The 19,112-nt window shown below is 43.2% G+C and overlaps 1 protein-coding gene across 1 annotated transcript in view; it reads left to right on the forward strand.

Annotated features, from left to right (window-relative positions):
- The first annotated feature begins 56 nt into the window (after positions 1–56).
- LOC130120501 (TBC1 domain family member 8) overlaps positions 57–19,112 on the forward strand; it is a 50,475-nt gene continuing 31,419 nt past the window's right edge. Inside the window, exons 1-5 of the mRNA XM_056289064.1 lie at positions 57–457; positions 6,551–6,661; positions 6,957–7,075; positions 8,019–8,247; positions 9,048–9,288. Of these exons, the coding sequence (XP_056145039.1) occupies positions 331–457; positions 6,551–6,661; positions 6,957–7,075; positions 8,019–8,247; positions 9,048–9,288 (827 nt within the window). The 5' untranslated portion in view covers positions 57–330. The remainder of the gene's footprint in view (positions 458–6,550; positions 6,662–6,956; positions 7,076–8,018; positions 8,248–9,047; positions 9,289–19,112) is intronic.

Below are 19,112 nucleotides of genomic sequence, written 5' to 3' on the forward strand. Positions count from 1 at the left end.
ACTGGGGGAAGGAAAGGCTGGATGAAATGCGGAAGATACTGCGTTAGTGGGCTGTGTTGTGTACAGTTGCGAACCGGGCGTGAGAGGAGGAGGTGGAGGAGGAGTAGAGAAATACATATAAAAAATCATGAACCGAAAAAGCCTGCTGCCGTGGGAAGTGCATGTTATCATGTACAGCCTCGAAAATGGCGTTTTAAATTCCTCGCATTCAGAGCAGCGGACAGCCGTACCGTCAAGTCACGGCGGTTAGGGGGAAGACGGTACTTTCTCCTCGCCGTATCTTGGTTGAGAGAAGAAAAAGGAAAAAAACCCAAACAAAAACAGAAAACAATGTGGTTGACTCCCGAGGAAGTTTTGCTGAAAAATGCGCTGAAGCTTTGGGTGACAGAGAAGTCGAACAATTTCTTCCTTTTGCAGCGCAGAAGAGGTCATGGGGAGTCGGCGGGGAAAATCTCAGGTAAAACGCCCACCTCCTCTCCGGCCACCGCTCCGTAGTACCAACGCATCAGACCCGACCATATGGAGTTCTGTGGAAAGCCTCCTTTTCTGCAATTCCTCTCGGAAACTTGCTGCGATTCAATGTGTGTGTGTGTGTGTGTGTGTGTGCGTGTGTGTGTGTGTTGAACCCTATTATTCTACTGTTTGTCGAGTTTATGTTTGCCTTTTTTTTGCTATATTGATGATGACATGGTTGTCTGTTATTCATCCTGACACTTGCTATATGACACACGATGAATTTACGAAATGATAACAAACTAGTCGATTCTATTCGGTTGCAGTCTTCTCTACTGCGTTTGTTTTGCCCGTACAGTGTATTGATCCTTTTGCACTCCACCCTGCTCTTGGCTTTTCTATTCTTTATTTGAATATAGTTAAAAACAATCTTCATAATAGGTCACGATTTTGGTCTTTTGAGATTGGGTGCTGTTACTCAGGTTTGATATGTGACGATATGGGCCAAACACTCTGCTACTTATGCTGTCTATGTAGTTTTCATTGCACTGAATGGTTTACACAGGATAAGTTGCTTCTAATGTGCCAAGCTGTCTGGCTTTCTCTGTCTCTTACTCCCTCTCGGTCACACAGTTCTCTCTGTGTGTCAACGTGTGTGTGTGTGTGTGTGTGTGTGTGTGTGTGTGTGTGTGTGTGTGTGTGTGTGTGTGTGTGTGTGTGTGTGTGTGTGGGCCCTGTGATGGCCTGGTGGCCTATCCAGGGGGTCTCCCTGCCTGATGCCCAATGACTGCTGGAATAGGCTCCAGCATCCCCGCGACCCTGTGAGCAGGTTAAGCGGTTCAGATAATGGATGGATGGATATATAGTATATATATATATCATATAAAACACTTTGTTAAAAGAAACACTCGACAATAGGAAAAGTGCTCAACAAATAAGGAGCAAAATAATCCAGTGATTCAAGTAAATTCTTTATGAGACAGTACAAGCCTGTTTCATGCCATAAGCAATCATCAGCTCGGGCATTTATATATATATGTGTATATATATATACATATATATATAAGCCTTATCAGTTTAGCATCTTAACTTTGATTTGCATGTTTAGTGACATCCGACGACATTATACTGTGCTGCTACATAACGGTTTATTCATGTGGTCTTGATTTTGTTCTGTCTTCATGGGAACTTTCCTGAGAAAGAAAACCTTCCAGTCTTTCATAAAACAGAGGAGTAGCAATTTCCTAGACAGGGCTTACATTATATGTGTGTTTGTTATTGTGGTAGTCCATAGTTACAGGGTTGAAAAGTCAAAATTTTGTTGTTGTGTAGTTTGGCTTGGAAGAAAATGACTCACTTAAGTGCAATCATTAATTTTAGTATAATCAAAGGGAGCAAAATGGATCAGCGTTGTTTATTTGGATTTAAATATATACTTTTTTATTTGTTTTCAAGTTCATGATGTTTCTTTTTGCCGTATGAAAACAAAGCCCAAAGATATTGTGGAGAAGATGTCCTCAAAGTTCGCGTGGGACCTTTTCCACTCCCCTCACACCAGTGATAACATTCTTCAGGAGAATGTCTGAGCGGGGTTGGGTGATCTCACATACGCAGTACTCCTCTCTAAACCTGACCTTTCATTACAGGATTGGAGTGAATTCTTTTGAAAATGCCAAGTGAGGATAAAAGCCACTTTTCACTTGACTACTCGCTCTGCAGTGAAACCACCTGTTGTATGCGTTTGACCAGCCAGCTGCAGCTGTGTGGGTCGCATTACGCTGCAGTCAGAAAAACACGTCACATATACATAAAAACAAAGTTAGCTTTTATCCTCCCAGTTAGAGGAGCGGCATGATGCGCCTCTCGCAGACCTGTTGAGCTGCACCAAGTTGGCTTCCTTGGGCAGATTTTAACATTTGCATCTCTGTCTCCATGGCAACAGCCCCAAACAGGGGCACCAGTAGGTCGGGAAGATGACCACTTATATTGACTCACTTTCTGGGGAGAGTTGCATGTTGGACAGGCAGTGTAAACCCCACCGTAGGGGTTGCAGTGAGAGTTTGGTAGGTTTGTGTTGCCGGGGTGCCGGAGTTTGAAGCGTCAGGCTGGCAAGCTTTAGATGTGGTTTCTAATGAGGCTGAAACCAGGAGCCGTCTCGTTCTCTGTCATGAGAAATAACCACCTTCTCGTTTTCTTTTCCTCTCACTTGGTGTTTATGTCAGAGGGGAAGAGATTTTCTTTTAAGTGTGGGTGTGTGCGCGTGTGCATGCGCGTTCGCATCAGTGTCTGTGCACGTGACTTTGTGTGAGCGTGCGCGTATGTGTGTCTGTTGGCGTGCATGTCTGCGGAAGGCCACAGAAAGGATGTAAACAGGGAGATAGTGATCTGTCTATCCTCATCTTTTACAGCTGGCTGTTTTTAAAGGGCAACCTCTACTTTATTGTGGTTGATTGTTTTAGACCTGTATTTACGTCTCGCGTATAGCAATTTCATCTCCCAGGTTATTGTTCACCAGACTTGTAAAGCAGCTTTTAAGTTATTTTAGGGTCCAGTATTCCATCTCCTTTTTTTACCCTCCTCTGCATTGTTTCATTGTTTCATTGTTGCTGCCTTGCAGAAGCGTCGGAAAATAGGAAATTTCTGTCTTCCACTAGGAAAACCCTAATGGAACAGATATTCAAGTTGCAATTCCACGTGCGGAAACTTTTTCACCGCCAACATTGTTGACATGTAGGCAGCATACATAGTAGACAGCATTACTCCAAATATGTATTTTTTAAAACTCACTCGACTTTTTTTTTGGGGGGGGGGGGGCATCTGGGTAGCGTGGTGGTCTATTCCATTGCCTACCAACACAGGGATCGCTGATTCAAATCCCCGTGTTATCTCCGGCTTGGTCGGGCATCTCTACAGACACAATTGGCCGTGTCTGCGGGTGGGAAACTGGATGTGGGTATGTGTCCTGGTCACTGCACTAGCGCCTCCTCTGGTCAGTCGGGTGCCTGTTCAGGGGGGAGGGGGAACTGAGGGGAATAGCGTGATCCTCCCACGCGCTACGTCCCCCTGGTGAAACTTCTCACTGTCAGGTGAAAAGAAGCGCCTGGCGACTCCACATGTATCGGAGGAGGCATGTGGTAGTCTGCAGCCCTCCCCGGATCGGCGGAGGGGGTGGAACAGTGATGGGGATGACTCAGAAGGGTGGGGTAATTGGCCAGATACAATTGGGGAGAAAAAGGGGGAAACATTTTTTTGTTTTTTTTTCTCCCCTCAGCATTTCAGCAAATGGAATTTACTATACCTGTTTGGTATATGGTTTACCGTACAGATTTGAAATGTGAAGATGCCCACACATTTGCTAGTAACGTTCTTCACTACCGAGAGTTAAAGCATCGATCTCACAGACTCCGGGTGCATTCTTCCTTGGCATGCACTTCCCAGGGGTCATTTTGAAACCTTCAACTAGTTTTTCCCCCATAACACCGTAACACAGTGATGTTCCACCCATCCTCTCTGGTGGACCAACCGCTGCTGGGTGATGTAAAACATGTCGCCACCTGTGGCATGTTGGGGATTTTTGGTGGGAATGTTGCCACAGACAAACATTTATTTGTCTTTCTCCACATTATTGCAAATGCAAGGGCTGTCATCATTGGCCAGTAGGCTGACTCACCATTGTGTCACCTCGTTCGGTGAAGGATGATAAGTTAATGGACATTTATTTCAGTGAGAATGAGATTGCTTTAACTAACGTCAGCTATCGATAACATATCTGATGTTATCGATATCTGATAATCAGCCAAACAGCAGCTTCTTTTTGGCATTCAGAATTTTTTTTTGTTGTAAGGGCTGTTGCTATTTCCACCTGCAGAATTTGAATGGAAATCAGTATTATTTTGGGGACGGGTTGCCGACAAAATTTATCGAAGGAATTCCCCAAAATGTCTGAAGCACAAAACCAAACACAGATGGCTCCTCAACATTGTCAGACGTCAACTGGTCTGTTTCACATGCCATTCACAATTGCAATTTTTCAATCTTTTGCTCTTGCATGCCTCTCTTTTCTGTTCTTGTCCCTTTTTTTGGGGGGGGGTGTTCATATAAAAACACTTTCAAAATGAAAACAAACTCATCATTGTTCTTGCTAATATCCACATCCTGGTCATCATCATTGCCCTTTAAAAAGACACCTAAGCCTCTGAGCAAGACTTCACATTACCTGTCTTCATCGCATCAGAAGCTGATACCGTCTTATCTCGTTCCTGGTGCGTGTCACCCATTTGATACACAACAGGAGCGCTGCTGCTCTAGCAAATGTCCTTTTCAATTGCGCTTTAAGGTGTCCTTCTTTGCCATTTCAAGTTGGTACATAGCTATTTTCACAAATCCCTCTGAAATGGGGCAGTCTGCTGATAATAGGTTTGTGTGTGTTTGTGGTTTGTGATTCTCCACAGACAGGAAGTCAATGCGAATAGGAGGCACGAGTATTGTGCGGCTTTGCCCTCATTGGAAAAGCATGATGCTTATTAGCTGTGCTTGTAAGGAGATGATGAGAGGAGACTCAACCCAAGGGTGCTGCAGTCAATTTGATACAGTCCCTGTGACTTTGTGCATACATGTGAGAGTATGCATATGTGTGTATATACATGGCTCGTTTCCATGTGTTTGATGTCTGCAGGTGGGGAGTTATTGCACAATAATACCATCCAGGGTTCAGTTTGATGCTGCTGAACATCTGTGGTAAATTCAAACAGGGGTGTGGAGCTTAGATAAGCAGGGAGAAGCATGGTTTCCTCTGTATGGATTCCTGGTAGTGTTAAGCAATGTATGGTCCTTATAAAACCAACACTGCTATGTAGTAGTCCAGTTAAGATGTCACAGGCTCCTGTGTATCTCTGCCAAGCCTGTTGGCTGGATAGTTATATCCCACTGTATATGTTTGTGTTATTTATTTTCCACTCCTCTGCACACAAACCTGTCTGGTACCAGCAATGGTTCTACTTCTAACACATGCTTCTGACTCGCTGCATTGTGTTGAGGCACTAAGCACTGGGAGACTGGGCTTAAAAAATGTTGACTACGACCGCCAGTGGTACACTCAAGTTCAAGTACAAAGTTTATGGATCGCCAAGTGTGTACAATGAAGGAATTTGGCTTGGTGGGATGTTCAATACAAAAAACACAAGGACGTAACTAGGGCGAAACAATAATGGAAAGAAAAAAAAAATCAGCCTTGCCATGTTTGTTTTATGCGAAATGTATTGCAATATTAAAGAATAGAAAGGAGTCACACAAATTCACTAGATGTATGCAGTTTTTAATTTCAAAGCTTTCATTTGCAAAGAATTTGTCATTCTAGCAGTTATCAGAGTGGCAAATAAGGCAGTTGTCCAAAACGTTACAGGAATGTAGACTGTGATGAATCCTAAAAAGTGACTGCAGTGAGCTTCAGCAGGTTGGCTTAATAACTTCCTGAGGGAGTCGGATCATTTGTTTGACTTGTTAATCTGGTGAAAAATTTTATTGTGAGTATGTGTTTGCCTGTGCGTTCGGTGTGTAAAAGGTAAGGTTAAGGCGTCCGGGTGGCATAGCAGTCTATTCTGTTGCCTACCAACACGGGGATTGCCGGTTTGAATCCCCGTGTTGCCTCTGGCTTGGTTGGGTGTCCCTACAGACACAATTGGCCGTGTATGTGGGTGGGAAGCCAGATGTGGGTATGTGTCCTAGGCGCTGAACTAGCGCCTCCTCTGGCCAGTGTAGGAGGGAGAACTGGGGGGGGGGGGCACGATCTCCCATGTGCTACATCCCTCACTGTCAGGTGAAAAGAAGTTGCTAGTGACTCCACATGTATTGGAGGAGGTATGTGGTAGTCTGCAGCCCTCTCTGGATGGGCAGATGGGGTGAAGAAGTGACCGGGATGGCTCGGGAGGGTGGGATAATTGGCCAAGTACAATTGGGGAGAAAATGGGGAAAACCCCCCAAAAAAGTTAATGGTAAGCATGTAAGAACGCGGGGTCCAGAAAATTAAAATCAATTTCTCTCTTTTGTGCCTCTCTGCTACTCTAGTCATGGCCTCCTTTCTGTGTCATTGCCTCTGCAGGTCTCCTGGTGGGGGCGCTGGACACGGTGCTGGACTCCAATGCCAGGGTCACTCCCTTTCGTATCCTCCTCCAGGTCCCTGGGTCCCAGATCAGCTGGGTCATCGCCAGCGGTGAGGCTAAAGCCTCTCTCTTCCTACATCTATAATCTCTGTCCTCCCTGCTGTCCATCTCTTAATGCCCTATGTCCTCTTTTTTCTTTTTTTTTCAAATTCTTTGTCTCATCATCTGAGATAATGTCTGTCTGTTAGTTTGCTTGTCCATCTGTCTGCTTGCCTCTGTCCTGTTTACCAACCTCTTTGACTTGTCTGTCAGTCTGTTTCCATTTGTCCGTCCATCTTTCCTTGTGATATAGTTTAACAATTGATATGTCTGTGAAATTCGTTCCTGTGTTTTTTTGTCCCACAGGGGCTGCCATAGAGGAGGTGAACAAGCACTGGGACTGGCTGGTCCACAACCTCCTTCACTCCTTGTCTGTGTTTGAGAACAAGGAGGATGTTGCCAGCTTTGTCAAAGGCAAAGTCAAGGTACTAATGCAGTCAGTGTCGCTGTGCTGTGTGAATATCTGGTCAGAAGAGAATTTTTCATCTTCTCTTCACTTTCTTATCCTCTCTTCTTCTGTTCTGTGGTGGCAGAATGATCTGGTGGTTAGTGAGGTCACCCCCCTGACTGTAGGGCCTAGGTTGAGTATTTAGTTCCTGTACCACTTAAAAGTCAAAGTATCCTCTACCAACGTACTTAAAGGATCATTCTGGGTTTTTTTTTTTACAACTTGGGTCTTATTTTTGTAGTTTTTGCCATTGGTACGTATCAGTTATGGTATGTATATATACTCATCAGCTTCATTTTGGAGATTTTGGACTCGGGACCACTGGTAGTCACAGCTTTACAACGGCATCTTATAGGGCAACTGAACATGAGTGTTAAACTTGTCCTTCAAACAACAACAACAACCACAAAGCACCCCTAGTGCTCCAGTTACATTGTGTACATGATTTCCCATTATTTCTGACTTTTCAGTTGCTTTGGCCAGGTAGTTTATTGATAGTTACTACTACCCACGGTAAGTATAGGCAGGTCATTCCTGCAAGTTGAACCAGGAGCTCAGCAATGCAACTAACCTTTGATAACAGTAGACATTTCAGGTACTAACTTAGAACTTACACTTTCGTTTTCACTTCCAAATACATGATTTGGATAACTGGATTAAATTGTACTTGAGTGAAACATGTCTGACCCTTGTGTTTTAATGCCCCGCAAAACGTTGTTGTAAAATAATGTCATAACCGATATGCACATTGACAAACATAAGACTCAAGTTGTACAAAAACTGGAATTGTCCTTTAACCATACCTGCTCAAGGGGCAACGTACAAGCAGGCTAATTAAAAAGTATCCACAATAAATAAATAAATCAATGATATATATATAAAAAAATCCCCTTGTTAACCACTTTTCACCTTCCCTGTAGGGTCTGATAGCAGAGGAGACACGTGGTCGCCAGGCAGCCCAGGAAAACGACCCAGAGAAGTTCAGGGAGGTGCTGCTGAAGTTCGAGTTGCATTTTGGCCTTCCGCCGTCGGAGAAGCTGGTGACCCACTACTCATGCTGCTGCTGGAAGGGCCGCGTGCCACGCCAGGGCTTCCTCTACCTCAGCATCAACCACATGGCCTTCTACTCCTTCCTGCTTGGGAAGGAAGGTCTGTCCTTAAAATGGTTTCCCCACAGCAGTTCCTCTTCCTGTATTTCAATAGTAAAGCGCAATACAAACATGAACATAAACAATGAACCGTAAGAATCGTAGCGCCAAGGTTATTTGTAAAGGAGTGTATGACGGTGACAGCTAACCAGTTGTTTAGACATACAAGCGCATGTGCATACATGCAAGTACACAGGCACATTTGACCTCTTTTCCTCTGTGGTGAGATTTGTGCTGGACTGGTGAGTCTGTTTAAAAAAACAAAAACAAAAAAAAAACCATTAAAAGAGAGGACAAGAAACTAAATGTTTCAAGGACACTCAAGGCATGTACCTTTCCTAATGTTAATCAAATGTTAAGAAAACTTTGGAAAAGTCAGAAAAATTCAAATGTGAATCAGGTGGTTCTTATGACCCAATGTTAAACCAACGAAACAATCTTTTTATATCCAGAGCTACATCATCAGAAACGTTTAAGAGAAAAAAGAAGGGTTGAGAAGAATCGCATGTCAATAGAAACATTTATAGATTTCAATAATTATTTATTGCTTGACCTCTGTATTGACACTTAAACCTTTCCACTACAAGTAAGTGTATAAGCGTTTCCTAATACCAATATTGTGGCATTCCCTTTCAACTTTTCTGATTTGCACCTTCAGAATTTCCAATAAAAATAGCCTGATGGAAACCGATTTGATTACATTGACAGAGTTGGTGAGAGAGTGAGCAGCTGTACACACACACACACACACACACACACACACACACACACATTATCTTATATCCTTCCTTCTCCCCTCAGTCAAGTTTGTGATCCCCTGGGCGGAGGTAACACGGTTGGAGCGGGTCTCGGCGGGTCTGATGACAGAGGTCATCCGCGTTTGCACACGGCAACGCCAGCGGGATTTCTCTATGTTCCTGAACCTGGATGAGGCCTTCGGGGTCATAGGTCAGCTGGCTGACATCGCCCTCCGCCGGCTGCTGGACAGCGAAGGGCTGGAGCTCGACCGGATTCTGCAGCAGCCAACCCGCATCACCAAGAGGTCAGTGGGCGGGGCCACAGGGTGGCCCAATCCTGTGGTTGTCAGTTATGTGAGAGGGTGGTCCATGTGTTTGTAAGCAATTTGCTTTAAATGAGAATATGTGAAAGAAAAAGTAAGCAATAATGAACTTTATATATAGAATATGTCCACAGAGGGTGAAAGACAGTCTGTTAAGTATGTTTGTACATCTGTGTTTGTGCTTGGTTGGAAATGTGTAACCATGGCTCTCGGTGAAACATAGTTGAGAATTGCTGGTCTAGTAGACAGACATATTGTCCTTGTGCCTGTTGGTGGTGTTCAGATTGTCTCTGGACTCACATTTGGCCCCAGTAGCCTTGGATTGAACCCAGCAAGAGACTTCCTGAGTATCACACAATTCTAGACTTTCCTTCCCTCTGCATTTGAATGGAAGCATCATGTTGACTGATGTGCCTCTTTATAGTTTCCTCTAACACCAAGTGTAGACAAGTCAAACCTACACTCACTGGCCACTTTATTAGGTACACCTTGCTAGTAGTGGGTTGGACCCCCTTTTGCCTTCGGAAATGCCTTAATCCTTCGTGGCATAGATTCAACAAGGTACTGGAAACATTCCTCAGAGAGTTTGGTCCATATTGACATGATAGCATCACGCAGTTGCTGCAGATTTGTCGGCTGCACATCCATGATGCGAATCTCCCGGTCCACCACATCCCAAAGGTGCTCTATTGGATTGAGATCTGGTGACTGTGGAGGCCATTTGAGTACAGTGAACTCATTGTCATGTTCAAGAAACCAGTCTGAGATGATTCGAGCTTTATGACATGGCGCGTTATCCTGCTGGAAGTAGCCATCAGAAGATGGGAACACTGTGGTCATTAAGGGATGGACATGGTCAGCAACAATACTCAGGTAGGCTGTGGCGTTGACACGATGCTCAATTGGTTCTAAGGGGCCCAAAGTGTGCCAAGAAAATATCCCCCACACCATTACACCACCACCACCAGCCTGAACCGTTGATACAAGGCAGGATGGATCCATGCTTTCATGTTGTTGACGCCAAATTCTGACCCTACCATCCGAATGTCGCAGCAGAAATTGAGACTCATCAGACCAGGCAACGTTTTTCCAATCTTCTATTGTCCAATTTTGGTGAGCCTGTGCGAATTGTAGCCTCAGTTTCCTGTTCTTAGCTGACAAGAGTGGCACCCGATGTGGTCTTCTGCTGCTGTAGCCCATCTGCCTCAAGGTTCGACGTGTTGTGCGTTCAGAGATGCTCTTCTGCATACCTCGGTTGTAATAAGTGGTTATTTGAGTTACTGTTGCCTTTCTATCAGCTTGAACCAGTCTGGCCATTCTCCTCTGACCTCTGGCATCAACAAGGCATTTTTGCCCACAGAACTGCTGCTCACTGGATATTTTCTCTTTTTCGGACCATTCTCTGTAAACCCTAGAGATGGTTGTGCGTGAAAATCCCAGTAGATCAGCAGTTTCTGAAATACTCAGACCAGCCTGTCTGGCACCAACAACCATGCCACGTTCAAAGTCACTTAAATCATCTTTCTTCCCCATTCTGATGCTCGGTTTGAACTGCAGCAGATCGTCTTGACCATGTCTACATGCCTAAATGCATTGAGTTGCTGCCAAGTGATTGGCTGATTAGAAATTTGCGTTAACGAGCAGTTGGACAGGTGTGCCTAATAAAGTGGCCGGTGAGTGTATGTGCCCCAGAACTTAAATGGAGGATGCGTTGCTATAGATCAGGATGGAAATTTGAAAAATAAATCAGAGAACTTGGGAGAAAATGATGACATGCTTATAGCAGATGAAAATAGACTCCTCAGTGTCCTTAGGTAAATGTAGTGCCACTATTTGGGATGGAGACATATGGAGCGCTGCACAATAAATGGGAAAACTATCAAAAAGAAGAGTGGTAATGGCAGTAGACTTCCATTCTTCTTTAAAAAAAATAGAGTTTGTCTTGTAATTAAAAGGTTACAGGTTTGAATTGGTTGAACAGATATGCATGGAGTTGAAGCATCTCTTGATGGGATTCTGAACCCTTAGCTAGCCACTCACACGCAGGTTTGTCTGGAAATGGGCATTTATAGTCTGTCTGTATTAGAATCAGTGACTATGGATGTAAAAGCTTGTATAAAAAATTTGCAATAACAAACAACGGGAGGGGGAGGGGCAAGAGATCATGACAGCGGTCTGGGAGCACCATTTTAATCTTTCTTGAGTATGCAAGATTAAAATAAGATCAATCCATCATGCATCCTCGCCAGCCATCCTGCTGCCAAATACAGGTTCCACAGAGTTCACAGAAAAATTTTTTCCCTCACCACATAAAAAATGTGCTTTCATTCGAAACAGGATATTGGCATCAAATGAATTTTTTTGGAACCAGCAACCAGAACAGATGTCTGTGTCGGTAATCTTCCAATACTACCCAGCCCTCCTGTTGTATAAACTATCGCTCATGGGTGCCTCACCCTCTACAATCATGACCAGACAATCTTAAACAAATCACATGACTTTGCCAAGTGTTTGTCACCAGACTTTGCCCTCAGGTGTTTCAGGAGGCACAGGAGTAATGCAGTTCAGTGTCCTCTTACAGCATCTAGGAGGGAACATAGTATCTTAGTGTTTGTTCACTTATTCTCAGAGCCATGATTCATACTCTGACACTATAGAGACAGACGGGAAGAGAGGGTTTGTTAACCGAGAAAGAATCAATGTAGATAGTATACTCTACGTCAGTGGTTTTCAATCAGGTCCTCTGGGACCCACAATCTTGCCGATCCTCTATTCTGCCATGACCAAACTTTGTCTGACACTTAATGGAAACCTTCTTGGATGGTACTCCATACTATCTGTTGTTTTGGTTTCATTAACGCCAATAGTTTCTTTTTGTAATGTGACCCTCAGAGTAGGATAAGCGGTTCGGATGATGGATGGAGGGATGGATTGTTAACAACATAACAAAACATAGAAACAAATGGGACCAAAAACAATATCCTCTTTTGGGGCGGGCACTGGTAAAAATGGCATTTGAAAATAAGGGATTCAAGTGATATCATGAGGCATATTCCAATCTGTTTCTATTGATCTGATCTCATAAGAGATTCAGTGACTTGTGGGCTTGCGCTCTCTTTCTCTCTCTCCCCTGCTCTCTCTCTCTCTCTCTCTCCCGCTCTCTCTCTCTCTCTCTCACACTGTCTTTATCCGTCTTTCTTTCTATCCATCTCTGTCTGTCTGTCTCCCCCCCCCCCCCCGGCAAGCGCATGGAGACGATGTCAGATTAACTTAAATGATCCCCATGGGGAAAATAGAATTGCAGAAAAACAGTGTATACATAAGCATAAAAGCTATAGAAAACATTTAAAAACAACAACAATTTTATAAAAGACCATAGGCTTGAGTACAGTTACAACAACATAGGTGGAGTGTGCACAAACACCACAGCACAACCTGCATACAGAGAAACGGTGGCGTTCCATCTCCCCCCCCTTTTTTTTTTTCAAAAAGTCGTACACACTTTTATCTATTCTCAGCTCGACTACTGTAATGTACTTTATTCTGGTATCAGCAAGGGCTCCCTCCGCCATCTCCAATTTGTACAAAATGCTACTGCTCAGCTCATTACCGGGACAAGGAGGTATGATCATATCACTCCTGTGCTTGCCTCCCTACACTGGCTCCCTGTTATAGTATGTCGAGTTGATTTAAAAATTTTGCTGCTCACTTTTAAGGCTTTAAATGATCTTGCTCCTTCATACATTTGTGATTTATTGACTTGGTATGTCCCCCCTTAACCATTAAGGTCTGCAGATGGAGCCTTGCTAGTTATTCCCAGCTCTTGTTTTTTTTTTTTTACAAAGGGTGATCGGGCTTTTGCTGTTAGAGCCCCCACACTATGGTACTCTCTTCCTGTTGAGCTAAGATGAACTAAGTCTCTAGCTTCTTTTAAATCTCACCTCGAAACTTTTCTTTTTATGAACGCTTTTACAAATGTTTTATATTTGTTTTTATATATACTGTTTTTATTTTTACTCTTATTTGATCTTACTCTTAGTTTTGCCTCATCTGGCTTTATCTTTTTGTGAAGCACTTTGAAACATTGTTTTAGAAAAGTGCTATATAAATTAAATTATTATTATTAAATCTCATCGGGGGGTGTTATAGTGTGTTGCAGCAGCAGTTAAAACACGCTAAAAAGGAATGGATGTAAACTTTCTGAACATAAATGGAGAGACGAGGGAAAAAAGACAAGGGGTAGTAGAGGAGAATAGAAAAATAATTTGAGAGCAGCTATGACAGGCATCCACCAGCCCAAATCACAACTTGGATGTTGGATTAGTCAGTCAGAAGGGCAGCTTGTCAAATGGTTGTCTAGTTCATTTCACAGTCAGTCAGGTGGCAATTTATCCTTAATGGGGGCTGTTTTTTTTTTGTCTCATTACATGTCTTAAACTGCATGGTTAAATCTGACAAATGTTTTCTTGCTTATATGCAAACATACACACATTGTAGAACATGAATTAAGACCTTTTTCAGCTGTTAGGGGTCCATTTATTTTGCCATATATGTTATTAAAAATAATCAATTGACTTGCACCACTTGCTAACACCCAACTTTTTTACTTTTGTGGAAAAATTATGATATAGCAGGTGAAACATGTGCTGCTATTAACATTTTTGGAGTGCTATCTGATGGATTTGGTCTGTGTCCGGGTGGGGGAGTGGACCTCACTGATAGAGATGATCTTAGGCTGTGTTCGGTGAGACGGGTTTCTGATGCTACAAAACAAGGACAACGCAAAACATCCCAATTTTTCAGATGGTTTGATGTGGCATTTTCTCTCATACATAGAGAAGAGAAAAAAAAGGGGAACAGAGCTTGGGCTGATAAAGCCTATCAGATTATGCTGCTGTTCCAACTTGCTTGTGTCTTGTAGTTTTAAACAGGTTGAACAAGTTTCTGTTTCTGGTAAATCCAACGCTTTAACATGTGTCTACGATAAAATCTCTTGTTCCTCCACTAATCACTCACGCACGCACGCACACACACACACACACACACACACACACACACACACACACACACACACACACAAGCTCGGGAGTTTTGATGTACACTTTTATGTTGTGCTTTCTTGTTTTGCCCATTTTCATCTTCTCTTGTCTTTATCTGAACTTCTTCCAAGGCTCTTCTTAAACAAATTTTACTTCACACACATGCACACACTACGTTAATCCATTGCTTTCTTCTTTCAACTCACCCATCTCCAGCTGTGTTGTGCTTTAAGCCTGTTCTGCCATTGCCTCTCATAGCAACTTGATGTAAATGTCCTGACTCTGTAACAGCAAGTAAACAATGGTCTGACTAAACAGGGACTTACCAGAGTTGCTGTAAAGACCCGAAGTGTTAGCGCTTGATGGGTTTGTGAACTACTTGTCCCTGATTCTCTCAGATCCCAAATACTGTATTTATATGTCAAGGTAGATGAGTTTTTATTTTTGCATGAATTCACACAAATGACAAGCAATGGACACCAGATGATATCAAAACTCAACATGGAGCAAAATGTAATTAAATCAATGCCGGCAATTTAAATGAATAAGCCCTGATGTGACGCTGTCCAGGTAGCGTTGCAGTCTATTCCATTGCCTACCAACATGGGGATCGCCGGTTCGAGTCCCCATGTTACCTCCGGCTCGGTCGGTAGTCCCTACAGACAAAATTGGCCGTGTCTGCAGGTAGGAAGCCAGATGTGGGTATGTGTCCTGGTTGCTGCATCTAGCCCCTCCTCTGGTTGGTCAGGGAGCCTGTTCGAGGGGGAGGGGGAACTGGGGGGAATAGCGTGATCCTTCCACGTGCTACGTCCCCCCTGACAATACTCCTCACTGTCAGGTGAAAAGAAGCAGCTGGCGACTCCACATGTATTGGCGGAGGCATGTGGTAGTCTGCAGCCCTCCCCAGATCGGCAGACGGGGTTTAGCAGCAACCGGGACAGCTCGTAGGAATGGGATAATTGGCCGGGTACAATTGGGGAGAAAAACGGGGAAGAAAAAAAAAATTTTTTTTTGAACAAGCCCTGATGTATGTGGAAGTGGAAATTTTATGTGTTTCTGTTTAATAGAGACAAAGAGAGAAGGCTCAAGTGAGAGTTTGTTGTAATTTTCAGCGGGATAACTGCTAGTTAAGTTGTAGTTCAGATCATCAGACTGGGTCCAAGTCATTATTTTAAGTCCTTGAGAGATTTGGACTCACTAGTGTTGTGAGCTTGTCTGTTCTGCAGTTAAAGGTTTTTAATCTTATGGAGAACAGCCAGTGGATGGTTTAAGGTAAATTCGCATTTCACATTATCTGCTGCATTTTGCTTTTCTTGTAAATTCAGGTTAAAGTGTTGTCTTTATATCGCAGTATTAAAATTTTATGGTGACATTTAATCATGCAAGAATATGTGTAAAAGACCTGATTGAAACAGCTGAAACTTCACTATGATCCATCCATGTTTTCCAAGTCCAAATGTATTTCACATTTATTTTTATGCTGGTAGCTAGCAGTGAAAAATGTAGATGATTTTCAAAGAAAATGCATTTTCATATTTTTGGCCTATTTAGGAGTTTCCTTATGTGTGGTAACTGTTGAGGCCTATATGTTACAAACACGCCATAGTTTCATCTGAGCACTTCCACTCTCATTTTACAGTCTTCTTTCCCCTTTGCCCTACTTCAGTTACCGACGGTGAGTGACGATCATTATTCACAATACTAACTATCATTCATTGACTCTGTGGTTTGGAATTTCCCCCAAGCGCACCTGGGGCCACATGCATAAAACTCTGTGTTCATGACTAAAACTGTTTGTACGCACAAAGACAGAAATATGCATACACATGCTTTTCATTAGATTTATAAAACCGTGGGTAGGCATGGTTCTGTTTTATAAATCTCAGTCATTGTGTAATTGTACGTATGTTCACGAGCCTGATTTTCACTCCCACTGTAAGTCATAAATGGATGTAGACCAGCAGTGGCTAACCATGTGCCATGGAGAGCCATGTGTGTGCAGGTTTTCATTCCAGCCCAACTCCACACCAGGTGATTTCACTGATACATTCTTCCTCTTTGGTTGAAGGGTTGCTAATCCATGTAATCACCCAGTGTCGGCGCTACGGTTGGTTGGCCGGGCCTCGCCCCCCCAAATGAAAGTTGTGCCCCCCCGCCAATTACCCAGTGATGATGTGAAAATTAGTACTTAAACATCATGTAAAAATTAAAATTAATTAATTCACATAGCACATTTAAATACATAATCAATAATAATAATAATCAATGAAATAAAATGCTTAAATTTCGTGATTGTGGAGGAGCGGGGTTAGCAGGACACCGGAGCGGAACATCAGTGTGCGATTTTGTCCATTCAGGTGGTAATTGCGTGTGACACACAGGGCTGTTTGCTGCGAGTAAGCTCACGCGATCTGCTTGTAGCATCTGTGCGCGAATGGAAAACAACGGGGGAAAAGAGCAGAGCACAAGTAAGGATTCTAAGCGCACATTCGAAGGTTAATTTAGCTAATAATTAATAAAAAAAAATTCACAATCGAAGAATATTCAAATATAGAATGTAAATTTGACAGCCCTAATGCTCATGCCCCCCCATGAAAACCGTAGGCCCGGCCGTCAGATTTGTTCTGGCGCCGACACTGAAATCACCTGGTGTGGAGTCCGGCTGGAATGAAAACCTGCGTACACATGGCTCTCTCTCCATGGCACATGGTTAGCCACTCCTGATGTAGACCCTCCCTTAATCATATCATGTCATATTATATCACAAGTTATCTAGTGTGGATCAAAGCATTGCGTCTATTTCAAGCCACACAGCTTTGCGTGGAATTGCTGATGACCACGGTCCTCCGTCGGTATTCTGGATTAGGACCCCTTGGCACTGAAGCTCATAGCCCCCCCGCCTCCCACACATACCTTGCCCACCCCACGCCACACACTACAGCCATTAAACCCCGCCTTAATAATTTTGAGTTTCCAGTCAAGCTGGCATGTCAGATCCACTAGACCATAATCACACACCTTTTGGTCAAAAGCTGAATAACCAGTCCAGCTGAGCAGGTATGCCTATACAGTTCTATAGACCAAGTACTGCCATTTCACTCAAATCACAAGACAAGAAAACGATGGATTAAATCATACCAAGGAAGTGTATGACTCCATTCTCATGGCAATATTTGGGTTCACTGAAAACCACCCAAGCAGACGGCACACTAGTTACTACTATTACTACTACTACTATTTTGGGCTACTCCCGTTAGGGGTCACCACAGCGGATCATCCATTTCCATCTCTTCCTGTCCTCTGCATCTTCCTCTATCATGACAGCCACCTGCATGTCCTCCCTCGCCATATCTGTAAACCTCCTCTTTGGCCTTTCTCTTTTTCTCTTGCCTGGCAGCTCCAGCATCTCTCCTCCACTCATGTCCAAACTATCTCAGTCTTGCCTCTCTTGCTTTTTTTTCAAACCATCCAACCTGAGCTATCCCTCTAATATATTAGTTCCTAATCCGTCCTTCTTCGTCACTCCCAATGAAAGCAGCACACCAGTTATTACTGATACATAATAATGTGACTGATGAGGAATAGGCTTACAACAATGCCATCCTAAGGTAATCACACAGCACAGCTGAATGCAGGTTTCAAAATAAAGCTCACTAAGTGAGTTAGGTACCTTCACACAGAACTGCAAAAGACAACATATAATGAACTTGTCAAACCGACTCCAACACAATATAGCAGCGTCACACCACAGTGATACAATTCGCACATTATGCAAACAACATATCAAATAAACTCATCCACAAAATATACAGCAACATAAATCACGACAGATACTGCTCAATGCACAGCCAACATAATCAGATAGTTATTACCTTTACAAGTTCTTCTCTCTTGACCTTTTCTTTGCAAACTCTGATCAGGTCCTCAAAATCCAGCTGTGTATTCCTGCAACTGACGGTGGATGCTATGGTTACCACTAGCTAGCTCGACGTCCTTCATCGGAATGCCCTATTCTTCACTTTGTCTAGCTTTTTTGAAAAAGCTACACTACCGTTCAAAAGTTTGGGATCACCCAAACAATTTTGTGTTTTCCATGAAAAGTCACACTTATTCACCACCATATGTTGTGAAATGAATAGAAAATAGAGTCAAGACATTGACAAGGTTAGAAATAATGATTTGTATTTGAAATAAGATTTTTTTTACATCAAACTTTGCTTTCGTCAAAGAATCCTCCATTTGCAGCAATTACAGCATTGCAGACCTTTGGCATTCTAGCTGTTAATTTGTTGAGGTAATCTGGAGAAATTGCACCCCACGCTTCCAGAAGCAGCTCCCACAAGTTGGATTGGTTGGATGGGCACTTCTTTGAGCAGATTGAGTTTCTGGAGCATCACATTTGTGGGGTCAATTAAACGCTCAAAATGGCCAGAAAAAGAGAACTTTCATCTGAAACTCGACAGTCTATTCTTGTTCTTAGAAATGAAGGCTATTCCATGCGAGAAATTGCTAAGAAATTGAAGATTTCCTACACCGGTGTGTACTACTCCCTTCAGAGGACAGCACAAACAGGCTCTAACCAGAGTAGAAAAAGAAGTGGGAGGCCGCGTTGCACAACTGAGCAAGAAGATAAGTACATTAGAGTCTCTAGTTTGAGAAACAGACGCCTCACAGGTCCCCAACTGGCATCTTCATTAAATAGTACCTGTTAGAGCCTGTTTGTGCTGTCCTCTGAAGGGAGTAGTACACACCGGTGTAGGAAATCTT

This window comes from Lampris incognitus, chromosome 11 (genome assembly GCF_029633865.1).
Source record: "Lampris incognitus isolate fLamInc1 chromosome 11, fLamInc1.hap2, whole genome shotgun sequence".
Taxonomy (NCBI): Eukaryota; Metazoa; Chordata; class Actinopteri; order Lampriformes; family Lampridae; genus Lampris; species Lampris incognitus.